General features: G+C 49.8%; 1 protein-coding gene across 6 annotated transcripts in view; it reads left to right on the top strand.

The window, feature by feature from the left end:
• The window catches only part of KIAA0753 (KIAA0753 ortholog), a 63088-nt gene extending 61546 nt beyond the window's left edge, over nucleotides 1–1542 (top strand). For all 6 annotated transcript variants that reach the window (XM_025280784.3, XM_044939412.2, XM_044939413.2 and 3 more), the window contains one exon: nucleotides 6–1542. In XM_025280784.3, the coding sequence (XP_025136569.3) occupies nucleotides 6–123 (118 nt within the window). In that variant the 3' untranslated portion in view covers nucleotides 124–1542. The remainder of the gene's footprint in view (nucleotides 1–5) is intronic.
• The last annotated feature ends 11714 nt before the right edge of the window (nucleotides 1543–13256 follow it).

Here is a 13256-nt window from a genome sequence, read left to right as displayed (position 1 = left end):
TCCAGCTTTTCAGAAGAGCTGGTCGACGAAGCCCTGGGGGCTGTGGCCGCTGAACTGCAGGACATGTGTGAAGATTACGCAGAAGCCGTGTTCACCTCAGAATTCTTGGAACCTGCTACGTGACGGCTCTCCAAGGCGGGGCCCCTCGTGTCACACTGGCCAAGGGGCGGCACCCCCGCTTGGTTTTAGCCACAGGAAGGCTTTTTCCTCAGCTGTCCCTCCAGGCCCAGAAGAGCTGCCCACCGGGAGGAAGGATATGCCTCACTCTGATCCTCTCATTGTCAGAGCGAATGGTTCTGGTAGCTTATCACGGGATGTGTCCTGTTTATGAGTGCCCAGGAAACATGAATCAACGACAGTATAATATTTCCTGAATGTGTAGTTTTCCCATTGAAATACCATGGTCATTCTACTGGCTCGGTTTGATGATCAGATGGTTCTGAAAGGTAATAGATTAAGTCTGCTTCCCACAGGGATCCAAGTTGCTGCTGACCTGCCCTGATGCCAGCACGAGAGCAGTTACTGTCTGGCCCCATCACCTGGCTCATGTTCCCTGCCCTGACACTTCCTACCAGGACACCTGTCCTGCTGGGTTACAGACTTCTGTCGAGCACAGGACTTGGTTATGCTGCCCAGCCCTGCTCTGTTATTAAAACAGGAACCCAGCAGTTACCGCGTGCAACAGTAAACACACGCTTCTCTCATTCTCAGTTGCTAGGTGCTTCCTCACATTTTTAGTTCCTCAAATCTTCTGTTGCTGTGAGTTGACGTATTCTGATACACAAAACTCTGAATTCAGAGGAAGTTTATGGACCTCAGGAGAGGCTGGCCTTCTCTGGGGTTTGGGCGGAGGTACGAGCCCACTCTCCTCTCTGCTGAGGTCACGAGTGTCTTGTGTCTCCGCGCTGGAAGGGAGCCTGAGTGGGAGGACAGAGTAGATCCGGATGGCGTGAAGACGACAGGGTCTCCCCCAAGACAGGAAGACACTTAGGAACCATGACAGCTTAGTCCTCGAGCATCTTATGAGTCCTGTTTTACCAGGAGGAGAGCCTCTTGTGCTTTCAGAAACTGAGTTCAGAAAAAAAAAAGGAACGTGTCTAAAATAAGGCCACTGCCTGGAAAAAGTTCCCCTCACTTTTTTTGCCTGAGGCCTTGGTGAAAGAAATGTAGAGAGTGAGTGACGTGAGACACGCCCCACGGGATAATGTGGCGTGAGACACGCCCCACGGGATAATGTGAATCTTTTTATAGCACACGCAGTGTTGTCATCTGGGATTTGCCTCTGAAGTGCAAGTATTTCAGGTGGTAATTTAAGCTGCTTGATCACACGTACTTGTGCAAAATTGATTTTGGTTTAATGTTAATGTTTTCCTGCTTAATTTTATATAACCTCAGAATTTAAAAGGCCTCAAGGGAAATTATAGGTCTTTAATTTGAGGAATTACATAATGTACACTTGAATTGATAGAAGTGTCTGTTACTGATAATTTGTGTGGCAGTTTTTATTGTTGATTTTTTAAATAAAGTTGATATTTTAAAGTAGCTACATGTTGGTTTAAAATAATTTACATATCCTTTTTCCCCCTCAGGCAAAGTGAAGTGGGATTTACAGGAACCACTGAGAATACTTTTATATTTAATATGAGTACAGTGGATTATTTGCCACCTCTCATCCTCCCCCAGAAAGAAATACATGATAACGAAAGCTAACATTTATTGAGCACATACTATGTACCAGCCATAGGTCTAAATGCTTTCCCTGTATTAATTTATTTAATCCTCATATCCTTGTGAGGTGGATACCATCATTATTCCCATTTTTAGATGAATCAAATGAGGCCCAGGATGGGGAGATAATCTGATCAAACAAGCTATGTTCAGCAACGCCATGGGCATGGGTTCATTTACTTACTCCTGTAAAGATAGTTGTTGAAGTTTTGAGAGTTCACTTGAATGCATCCTCCTACATCTTCCTGTCCGCGCTCAGCGTGTGACGCCACCCCTCCAGACGCTGTGGTCTGGGGCGGTCCTTTGCTAAGTCCTGTCTGCTGCAGAGTGAGTCCAGACTCCTTTGCTTTGTTTGCAGATCTTCCCAGCATCTCTCCTACTCCCTGTCTCTGCTGCCTGGGGGTGAGGCTTACACCTGCTTCTGGGTCTGCTCACTACTCCACCGCCCTGGCCCACAGCGAACCTCCTCAGCCAAAGCTTATTCTTTGAAGACGCAAAAATAACCACAAGAAATTAAAACTTTCATCTGAAAATGGAAGTTGAATCCTTCAAATATGAATTTTCCTGTGTACAGCCTTGCAATTATCCCAGATCTCTAGCATTTGTTCATGAGCAAAGGCTGGTCCTGTCTAGGTCATTCTCTAGTCCCCTCCAATTTTCTCCTGACCTGTCCAGGTGTTCTTTTCAGAAACAGAGAAGTGCATGGGTGTAGTATTCCTGGGTTACATCGGCTGTCCCAATGGACAGACATGCTGAAATTCCTGTGTTCCTCACCCTGATCTGTCCTGCTTCACGGCCTGGCCACTGGGGGTCTTGCCTGTTAAGGTGTTTGCCTGTTGTCTGTTCAGCTCCGTGAGGGCAAGGCCTCTGCCTCGCCATGTCGTTGTCACCAAGTTGTGTCTGACTCTTGCCAGCCTCCTCTGTCCATTTCCTCTGAATTTCCCAGGCAAGAAGGCTGGAGTGGGTTGCCATTTCCTTCTCCAGGAGATCTTCTCAACCCAGGGATCAAACCCACGTCAGCTGCATTGGCAGGTGGATTCTTTACCTCGGAACCTCCAGGGAAGCCTGGGAGCAGGTAGGTAGTGCTCTGTAAATTGTTTTGAGTTAAGGAAGGCATGCTTTTTCCTCAGGTTTTGGTTTGGGATGGGGGCTCTAGTACATATCTCTGCTGTGTCCAGGAAAATCTTTGGTGACCTGCTGTAGGATGCTGCCTGTGAGGAACTGTAGATCCTGAGTCTGAGGCATTTCGAGGGTGTCCTATAATCGTCCCAGGAAATCCCAGTTTGGGCTGCAGCCTGACCCCAAGCGATCTCTATCAACTGGTCCATCAGGGCAGGTCTCACCCTGAGCCGTGCATAGCTCTGCTAATGGCCCTAGGCTGGCTGGCTCTGTGGCCAGGCCCCACCTTGCGCTGTGGCTCCAGCTCTCAGTCCCTCTCGCCAGCCTGCCGGGGGCCCTGTTCTGTAACACTGGGCCTGCTCTGGCCTCACTGGTATTCCCAGGACCTCAAGTGTGGCCTCAGACCCTCAGCCTGGAGCAGGGAGCCCCCAAATTGCCCCCACCTTCTCTGATAAACCCCCTATATCTGCTGCTCTTCCTGGGGTCCTCTTAGCTGTTTCTGGGTCCATCTGCTTAGTAACCCTGATCAATTATTCTTGAACCAAATCTGCTGCTTCTCACCAGCTTTTCTGACTGACTTACCATCTATCCAACTGAACTTTTTCCTGTGGCTGAGTCCATGCATTCCTGCCATGAACCTGCTGGCACCCCCACCACCAATGCCCTAGTGGGTGTGGCCAGAGGTCAGGCCCCTCCAAGCCCCACTGCCATGAAATGTGTCCCACACCTGCGCCCGCTACCCTTCCCTGAGCCCTGGTTCTCCTGGGAGCTGCCGGAGGGGCTGCTGCCCTCTCATTCCACTCTGGATCCAGAAGTCACCCTCCCCCAGAGCCCCTTCTGTCACAGCCTTTGCCTTCCCAGGCACTTTTGCTTGCATTGCAACCCTCCCCCAGGCCCTTCCATGCCTGCTCTGGGGGTGTCTTCTCACCTTGCTCATTCCCTGCTCTCCCCTATTCCCAGCCTTCCTCACTGCCCCCTCCCAGGACCTCACCCTTCTGCTCTGCTTGGCTCCCTGGAATCTTCCACCTACACACCATTCCTCTGTCTTCGCTTGGGTGTGGGTGAGGTCAGCCCAAGGCCTCCCACTAGTCATGTGCCTGTGCCGAGAAACCCATTCTACACTTCTGCCACTCATTGGGTGGGGCCCTGAAGACCTCGACTCTGTCTCTGTCCCCGCCTGGCAGCCCGTTTGGGAACAGTAGAATTGCAGCAGTGCCCTTCTCTAACACACTGTGACCAGATCCTGGACACCTGGGCTCTGCCATCTATCCCGCGGTCCCCAGGGTTCCCTGAGTCTGGGCTGGGTTCTAGAGGCCCGCAGCAGACGATTCCTCAGGATGGCATGGGAAGCTGGGAGTCCAGGGAGCTGGGGAGATGAGGCTGGCCACCGGACCCCATGCCTTTACAGCCCCTAAAGACCAATCTCCAGGGCCAGGATCAGGAGGAAACAGTGGTTCTCCTTAACCGTGCTTGTCCAACACACCTGGGAGGTCAAGTGAATACCTGGGGTTTGACCCCATCCCACATCTCCTCAGCACTTTGCAAGTCACAAAATGCCTTTCGGTACATCCGTTCTCTCTTTCAGTCACTGCAGCCATCCTGCTTTGTGTAACACCGGTAACAGACTACTGGAGTGTGAGCCATGAGTTAAAATCTCCCAGGACCTCCATGCCCCTTAGTTTCCTAATCTGCGAAATGGGGCAAGCAGTAGCACCCACCCAGGGTTACTATGCAGGTTAAGGGAAATAATCCATGTAGACTATCGAAAAGAGCACCCGGCAGATAGTAAAGGCTCAACAAGTGTTCACTCGTAGGTTTATCACAAAGGGGGAACTTTTGGCTGTTCTCATAGCCTTTTTTCTGAAGTACTTTCTTTGCCTCCTTGCTCCTCTTGTTCTTCCTACTCACAGCCCTGTGTCTCATCTTGCCCTCGAAGCTGAACACTCGGCAACACTTCGCCATGCCTATGGCTGCCCTGAACCACATCTGGTTTCCTCTCCAGCTGGTCCCCTGGTCCCCTCAGAGAGCTGTCCCCTTTGGCCATGGGACTAACTGTATTACCGTGGACAGTGATCCTGCACGCTTGCTCTAGGGATCCCAAAACCTTCTGAAAGAGACCACATCCTTATGGGGCAGGCAGATAAAGTATGAATAGCCTTGTTTTATCCTCTTTTTTCTTTTTTTTTGGCTGCACCAGGCAGCGTGCAGGATCTTTATTCCCCAACCAGGGATTGAACTCACAACCCCCTGCATTGGGAGCGTGGAATCTTAACCACTGGACTGCCAGGGAAGTCTCAACAGTCTTGTCTTACGGATGAAAAAACTGAGGGCTACAGGAATGAAGATGTCTTCCGGGCGCAGAGTGACGGACCAGAACTCAATCTGCCTCCTTCAACTTCAAATCTAGTAACCTTTCCATCCTGTGACACCATTTGGTCTTTCTCTCCAGCAGATGTTTCTCAGACAGTCTAGAAAATCTTGGTAGATACAATTGTAAGTGAAATCTCCATTTAAAAATACTTGTTATGGTCCTGCTCTCTGCCAGGCACTCGGTTTGCTCTGGGCATACAAAGATGATTAAGATGTATTTCCCACCCTCCTGACACAGCCCAGCACAGCAGCACCACTGCTCAGAGTCGAGCTGTTGCCTCAGTTTTTTCGTCATCTGTGTCTCTCATTCCCTGCCCTCCTGCTGGGCCCTGACCCACCCACCCAGAACCCACCCACAGAGCCTCGATAATAATCCACTGAATGCTGACCAGGTACTAGGGGCTTTATTTACATGGTCTCATTTGACTCTCATGGCTTCCCTGATGGCTCAGGTGGTCAAGCATCTGCCCACATTGCAAGAGACCTGGGTTTGATCCCTGGGTCAGGAAGATCCCCTGGAGAAGGGAATGGCAATCTACTCCATTATTCTTGCCTGGAGAATTCCATGGACAGAGGAGTCAGGCAGGCTACAAAAAGTAGCTACAGGAGTCAGGGGTCACAAAGAGTCGGATAGGACTGAGCGACTGACACTAAACTGAAATAGAGATTATTAACCCCTTTTACAGAGGAAACTGAAGCCAAGTGAGATGGAGATATGCCCAGCTAGAAAGTGGTTCCAGGTCTGATGACAAATTTGGGCTGTTCCCAGCATACCGCAATGGCTCTCCCTGGGCCCTGGCATCCACACTCTCACTGCCAAGGACCTTGGTTCAAATGCTGGTCAGGGAACAAAGATCCCACAAGCTAAATGGTGTGGCAAAAAAAAAAAAAAAAAATGTAATATGTCTTCTTAAGACTAGATCACAAGATTCATTTTTGTTTGTACTAATATTCATTCAAAGTTCACTTACATGTACAGAAATTCAGATAGTTAAAGCACAGAGCCTCCTAAGGCAGAATGAAAACCAAGGTGAAACAGAAAAGTAACAGAGTATGTGCTGAAAGGAGGGATTCATTTTTACTGATTGACAGTTGCGATCCTGGCTGTCTTTATGGAGGAGGTGGTATTTGCATTCGCCCTTGAAAGATAACTGAAACTCTAGTAATTATAGAAGTGAGGGAAGGATCCTCCAGGCAGAGGGAACAGCAGGGCAAGGATTGAACTCTCAAAGGGGGAGGGCATGGGTGAATATAATGCGATTAGGGTAAGGTGCTAGAGGGGTTTAGCTAGAGCTGAGATGCCTGCATGGGGAGCCTGTGTGACCCAAGACTGAGTGCATGTGAGGCACTGGGGAGTGACCTCGGCAGCTCATGACTCCTCTCAACAAGGAATTTTTGTCCAGCTTCGAGAAGATGCCTTGAACAGAAACAAGCAGTTTCCCTCACCTTCCCTTCCCTTGAAAGCAGCGTTTGCCCCAGATTGTCCCTGCTCAAGCCGCCTAATCTGTACTCTGTTTCTAAATGGGGGAGTCTACTGGGAGCCCCAGGCCCCTGCCAAGCGCTCCATCTGTATTTAATCAATCCCTCCTCTGAAATCCAATCCGTCATAAATTCCAGCCTTGCAATAAATGTGCCGAGAGGTCTGCAGGGACGGGCTTCTATAGTGAATGAGAAACAGAATAGCTGCCCAAACTATTGAAACGAGAACAATGGGGATCCGTTGGACGTGCTGCAAGAGGGGCAGATACTGAAGCCTAAGCAGTGGCCCAGGGAGCCCCAGGGAGCCCCACCCGCCCAGGGCCCCTGCTGTGCCCTCAGCACATCCTCCGCCTGGCCTCCTTGCCCTTATTAGCTCCTGGTAATGGATTTTATATCTGCTCAGTGTGACGGAGGCGTCTTGGCAATCCCAAGACCTGCAGAGTCTCCTCTAGGCCCTCCAATGAGAAGCCGGCAGCCTCGTCAGGCACGGAGGTGGCTCTCCAGCCAACATTTACTTTTGTGTCAAAAAGAAATCCCAGGCATGTTTGGAACAGATGCGGGGCCCGCTGAGCCGTGGGGGCTTTTCGAGGACAATCGGGGCCGGGCCCTGGGATGTAGCTTTCCCGTTGGTGCTGATTCTGTGGTCCTTGCCTGGGGAAGGCAGGGCGGCTGGGTGGCCCACTCCTCACTCCATGCTGGGCCCTGAGACGCGTGCATGGTCGGGCACTGCCGCAGCCCTGTGACCTGTCTGTGGCGGGCATGGCAGAAGGCCACCTTGCTGCGGGAGGGCACAGGGACGCTGGCTCAACTCTGCCAAAGCTTTTAATTAACTCATATAATCATTCACAGCTTTAGACATCAACACACCCTGGTCTCTCCACACTAACTCGGGGGGCCTCCTTCCTCAGCCACACAAAGGGCTTGACTGAAATAGGAGTTCTGGCTGTTTTGAAGGGTCAGAGTCCATTCAAAAATCTGGAAAAAATCACGGACTCTTGACTCAAAAAACACACATACAAACACAAGTACACACACACACACACACACACACACACATATATATATATATATCATATGTACACATACACATACATATATATATATATATATATTGAATATATATGCACACATACACACACCTATGGTGTCACGTCAGGGGGATCCAGGCAGGCTCGGATGGGGCCTGAACCCTGAACTGAATGATTGTCGGGTCTGACCGCTTCCCCTGTCATCCTCCTGAAGCTGTCTGTGTACGGCAGTGTCCCCATCACAAAGCTTTTCCTAACCTCTTACTCCGAGGTAGACAGAGGAGGTTTATCACCCCCTTTGTGCTTAGTCGCTCAGTTGTGCCCGACTCTTTGCAACCTCATGGACTGTAGCCCACCAGGCTCCTCTGTCCATGGGATTCTCCAGGCAAGAATACTGGAGTGGGTTGCCATGCCCTCCTCCAGGGGATCTTCCTAACCAAGGAATCAAATCCAGGTCTCCCGCATTCCAAGTGGATTCTTTACCATCTGAACCACAGATCTTATAGAAAATCAGTAGTGGAACTGGGTCTCTTTACCTCCACTACTGCTTCCTCTAACTTTTTAAGACTGTGCCTCCTTTTTTGAAAAGATTTTTTTTAAATGTGGACCATTTTTAAAGTCTTTATTGAATATGTTACAATATTGCTTCTGTTTTATGTTTTGTTTTCTTTGTCAGGAGACATGTGGGATTTTAGCTCCCCGACCAGGGATTGAACCTGCACACCTTGCATCAGATCAGATCAGTTGCTCAGTCGTGTCCGACTCTTTGCAACCCCATGAATCGCAGCACGCCAGGCCTCCCTGTCCATCACCAACTCCCGGAGTTCACTGAGACTCACGTCCATCGAGTCAGTGATGCCATCCAGCCATCTCATCCTCTGTCGTCCCCTTCTCCTCTTGCCCCCAATCCCTCCCAGCATCAGAGTCTTTTCCAATGAGTCAACTCTTCGAATGAGGTGGCCAAAGTACTAGGAAGGTGAAATCTTAACAGCTGGACCGCCAGGGACGTCCCTGTGTTCCTTTTGATGCATGGGGAGAAAGATCTCATTTCCCCACCCCAGGAATCTCTAATAACTCACCGTACGGAAGGGAGCAGAAATCTACCTCCCCAAGCTGAGGTTCACCAAATCTCAGGCCAGGTGGCTAAATTTTACTTTCTAGAGCTTGAAATATAACGGGAACTCTGGAAATCATAGTTGTTCTTATTTTCTAAGTATGAAATATCTTAACATTGAAATATTTGAAATCCTGTTATAGCCTGCAGCAGCCTGGACTAAGAAGCACTACGGAAGGACTGACAGCCGTCCTTATGTTTGTGAGGTCATCTGGCCCCTTCCCTGCAGTTTCCTGCAGGGGACACACCAGGACTCTCATGTTCTGAGGATGCCAGTCCCAGATGGCTCTAGGCAGCAGAAGCAGTGCTCTCCTGAAGGTTCTGGAACCCTTAACTTCAGCAAGTCTTCAGGATTGAGCTTTTGTGGGATGGCAGGGGCTCTGTCAGGCTTCCCTGGTGGCTCAGCGGTAAACAATCCTCCTGCAATGCAGGAGATGCAGGAGACTCAGGTTCAATTCCTGGGTGGGGAAGATCCCCTGGAGGAGGGTATGGCAACCCACTCCAGTATTCTTACCTGGAGAATCCCCATGGACAGAGGCGCCTGGTGGGCTACAGTCCACGGGGTCTCAAAGAGTTGGACATGAGTAAAGTGATTAAACAGCAGCAGCAGCAGCAAAGTTTATGTCATCCATGAACTGACACAGCCCCCAATTCCTCAGTGATTTGGGGGACTTCCCTGACGGTCCAGTGGTTAAGACCCTGTGCTTCCACTGCAGGGAATACAGGTTCCATCCTTAGTTGGGGAGCTGGGATCCCATGTGCCCTCATCCCCCTCTCTCTTCCTTACACATTTCATGACTGAAAGTCAAAGCTTCCCGTGAATCCTTTCCTTGTCGTCTTTGCCTTCCTGCCTCTAGAAATGGATTTGCATAAAATAACCAGAGGGAATTTCTACAACTGCCTCTTTATTCACCCGAAGTCCTTCTGGGCCTGAATGTTTCCTTGATGGACTGCGATCCTTCAGCCGGTAATTTAATTGGCACCTGCCCCGTGCAATGTCTCCCCCCGTGGTTGACAAGGGCGGGGGGAGCAATTCGGCTCTGAAAGGGATGTTTCTGTCTTCGAGAAAGGCCTAGAGTCCCCCGAGCGTCTTTTCACTCGGGCGAGTAATCTAGTATATCTTTAATAAGTGGAGTCAATTCACTTTTGGAACCCTTGTAAGATTCAGCCTTTGAGTCATTCTGACCAGAAGTGTTCAGATGCCAATAGGAATAGAGAGCTGCAGCAGTGCCCACCCACAAGATCTGCCCTGGGATGCGGGGCCAGCAGCTCAGGGGAGGGAGGCACTGATAGCCCCAGCAGGCTTCTGCCCTGGCCAAGGCTGCAGCATCAGTGCCCTGGAGAGTCCTGCTGACTCAGCTTTTCCACCTGCCAGAGCGTCTCCAGTGTGGGCTTTGGAAAACCACAGAGTCAGAGCCCAGCGGCAAAGATGCTGGGTAAGAATCTAGCATAGACAGAAGGACGGTGCCCGAGGCTGCACCTGGAATTTAGTGGCAGAATCTCAGCTTCCTGTGTCTTGCTTTTGTCTTATTTATTTCTCATCTTCTTCTCTGTAGAGGTTAAGGGACAGAATTGTAGACATCAGAGGGCTTGGTTTGGAATACTTGGCCCACCACTTACTAGCTGTGTGACCTAAAGAAAGATACTTAGCCTCTCTGAGCCTGTTTCTTATCTGTGAAATGGGAACAGTAATAATAATGGCATCACTGACTTGATGGACATGAGTTTGAGCAAGCTCCGGGAGTTGGTGATGGACAGGGAAGCCTGGCATGCTGCAGTCCATGCGGTCACAAAGAGTTGGACATGACTGAGTGACTGAACTGAACTGATAATAATGCCTCCCTCATTATAGGCACCAATGAGGCACCACGTGAAAAGCACTTAAAATACTTCCAGGTACACAGTAGTCACTCAGCAAGTATCTCTTGTTATTATTGTACTGTTGGAGAGAAACAGAGTGGATGTAAAGAGCTTCCCAGCTGGCCTAACAGAGAGGTCCGAAGGTTTTAGCAAAGTCTGGAGACAGAAGGATGGAGAGAATGACCCCTTCTTAGCAGTTCTCTCCGAGTCTCTACAATGACTCTGTCTTGGCTTCTATTCAGCAGTTATCTGAGCCCTGGTGGTGTGGGGTCCTCTCTGGGGAGTTAAGACTAATACACTTTGATATCTGTATCAACAAATACCGATGATGCCTCTGCAGAGAGAGAGAGTGGTGGCAGGCGTGGTCTGCAGTGGGAGTTTTAATCACACATGGGCCACAGGGGCTGCCAGCGTTTATTCCTGTTGAACAGGAGGCCTTTCTGTGCTGACTTCAGCTCAGACCACCCCCCTCCTTCTCCATCACCTCCTAGGGAGGTGTGTGGTGGGTACCACCCTGCTTGGATCTGGAGGAGAGAGAGAAAACTGCTATCACAGGCTGAGCTTCCAGCTCAGCGAGGCTGCGGCCGTCCTGCTGGCTCTGTGGAGTGTTCTGAGCGGATGGAGCCTCCGGTTCTAAACTAGGACAAGTCCTTTTCCCTGTTCTGGCCTCCATTTTACTATCATGGGATGGGGCACTGGCAGAACACGCTCTCTCAGAGCAGCTTGCTGTTGCCATGATTTGGGGAATCTATGTGTTCCCAGTGGCCCTAGGGCTTCTGTGCTGTGCATGTGCCCTGGAGAATCTCCGACACGGAAACCCAAGAAGCGCAAGGGGATGTTTGTTGCAGCAGTATTTGTAGCAGCGAGGAGCTGTGAAAACTAAATGCCCATCAAGAGGGGATGAGGGAATACAAGGTGAGGTTTTATCACACTATGAAACACTATCATTGAAAGGAACCGGCCAAACCTACTAATATCAGTGTGAACAGATCTGAAAACGATATTAAGGGGGGAAGTAAGAAGCAGAACCAGCTAGCCATGGTGCCCTTATGGAAAGTTTTAAATACATCCACGCAGGTATATAGGGCCAATGCAGGAGACGCAAGAAACCTGGGGTTTGATCCCTGCGTTGGGAAGGTCCCCGGGAGGATGGCATGGCAACCCACTCCAGTATTCTTGCCTGGAGAATCCCAGGGACAGAGGACCTGGTGGGCTACAGTCCATAGAGTGGCAAAGAGTCAGACACGACTGAAGCAGCTGAGCATGCACACATGCAGGTCTATAACGCTCAGGTTAAACGGACAGGAGAAAGAGCTTCTAAAGGTAGACTGGAAAAACATAAGCATTTGGAGGAGAGGAATGGACTGGGAATGAGGACAAAAAGAGACACACACACAAAAAAGACCTTGCCCAGACTGCTAGGAGATGCCATGAGCTTGTAAACACCAATCTTATTATAGAAGGAAATGGCAACCCACTCCAGTGTTCTTGCCTGGAGAACCCCAGGGATGGGGGCACCTGGTGGGCTGCCATCTCTGGGGTCGCACAGAGTCGGACACGACTGAAGTGATTTGGCAGAAGCAGCAGCAGCAGGAGGTGCACCTCGGGTGAAAACAAAACAGATAAAGATGGTTCAGGTCAAGATGATTCCCTCAGGACCTTCCAGCACTGCCGTCCAGGTACTCGGTCAGCATGGCCAGAGCTAGGACCTTGTGGAGGTTCAGAGCAAGGACCACGTGGAGTAGTGCAGCCAGAGGAAAGTTGTATCTGAGGTATACAAGAGCCCTAATAGGTGAATAGGTGTAGGTAATCTATTACTAATACTAGGTGCTGATAAAGCCACTGTCTATTACATAATCTATTTACATAATCTGGTTGCGATTTCCTGTCTTGTCAATACAGTTACATTAGTAATCAGGACCCACAGGCTGATTGATCTATTGTCTCCTTAGGGCCTTATCTATACCTGTGTTTGGTTCTCTGCGTACTGGAATCTGTCATATATAAATAGTGTCAAGTGCAAGGCCAGGGCAGGAGAGCAACAGGGCTGAGGTGGGCGGATCAGTAAGAGCTTGTTTCAGGCCCCGGGTACTGATGGATATTTGCAGGAGCGCAGACTCCAAGGACCACTCTTGCGGTGTGTTTTCAATTTTCACCCAGTTCTTCATTTGTATTTGGTCTAAATATAACTTGAAGACAACTGGGTTTGCTTGGGGCCAATCTCAACAGACTTGACATCAAACAAACACAAAATGCAGCTCCAACTGCAAACGGGAGACTCAGAGATAAATCGCTGCTAACCTATTGGGCAGGCTCTTAAATCAGCTCATTCCTTACAGCAGCGGCCACCTCTTTCTGCCTCCAAACAGCTTACCTCTTTTCTTAAAACACCTACCCTCAGCCTCTCCAGACACTCTCTCCAAAATCCCATCTACCGGCATGCCCCACTCAGAAGAAGAGAGGTGCCAGCGAAACAGCAATTGATGAGATAAAATCTAGACTGGAGCCTCAATTCATCTCAGCACTCAAAAAATCAGGCCAGGTATCAGTTCAACAGG

Source organism: Bubalus bubalis, chromosome 3 (genome assembly GCF_019923935.1).
Source record: "Bubalus bubalis isolate 160015118507 breed Murrah chromosome 3, NDDB_SH_1, whole genome shotgun sequence".
NCBI lineage: Eukaryota > Metazoa > Chordata > Mammalia > Artiodactyla > Bovidae > Bubalus > Bubalus bubalis.
This window is presented reverse-complemented; position numbering and strand designations above follow the sequence as displayed.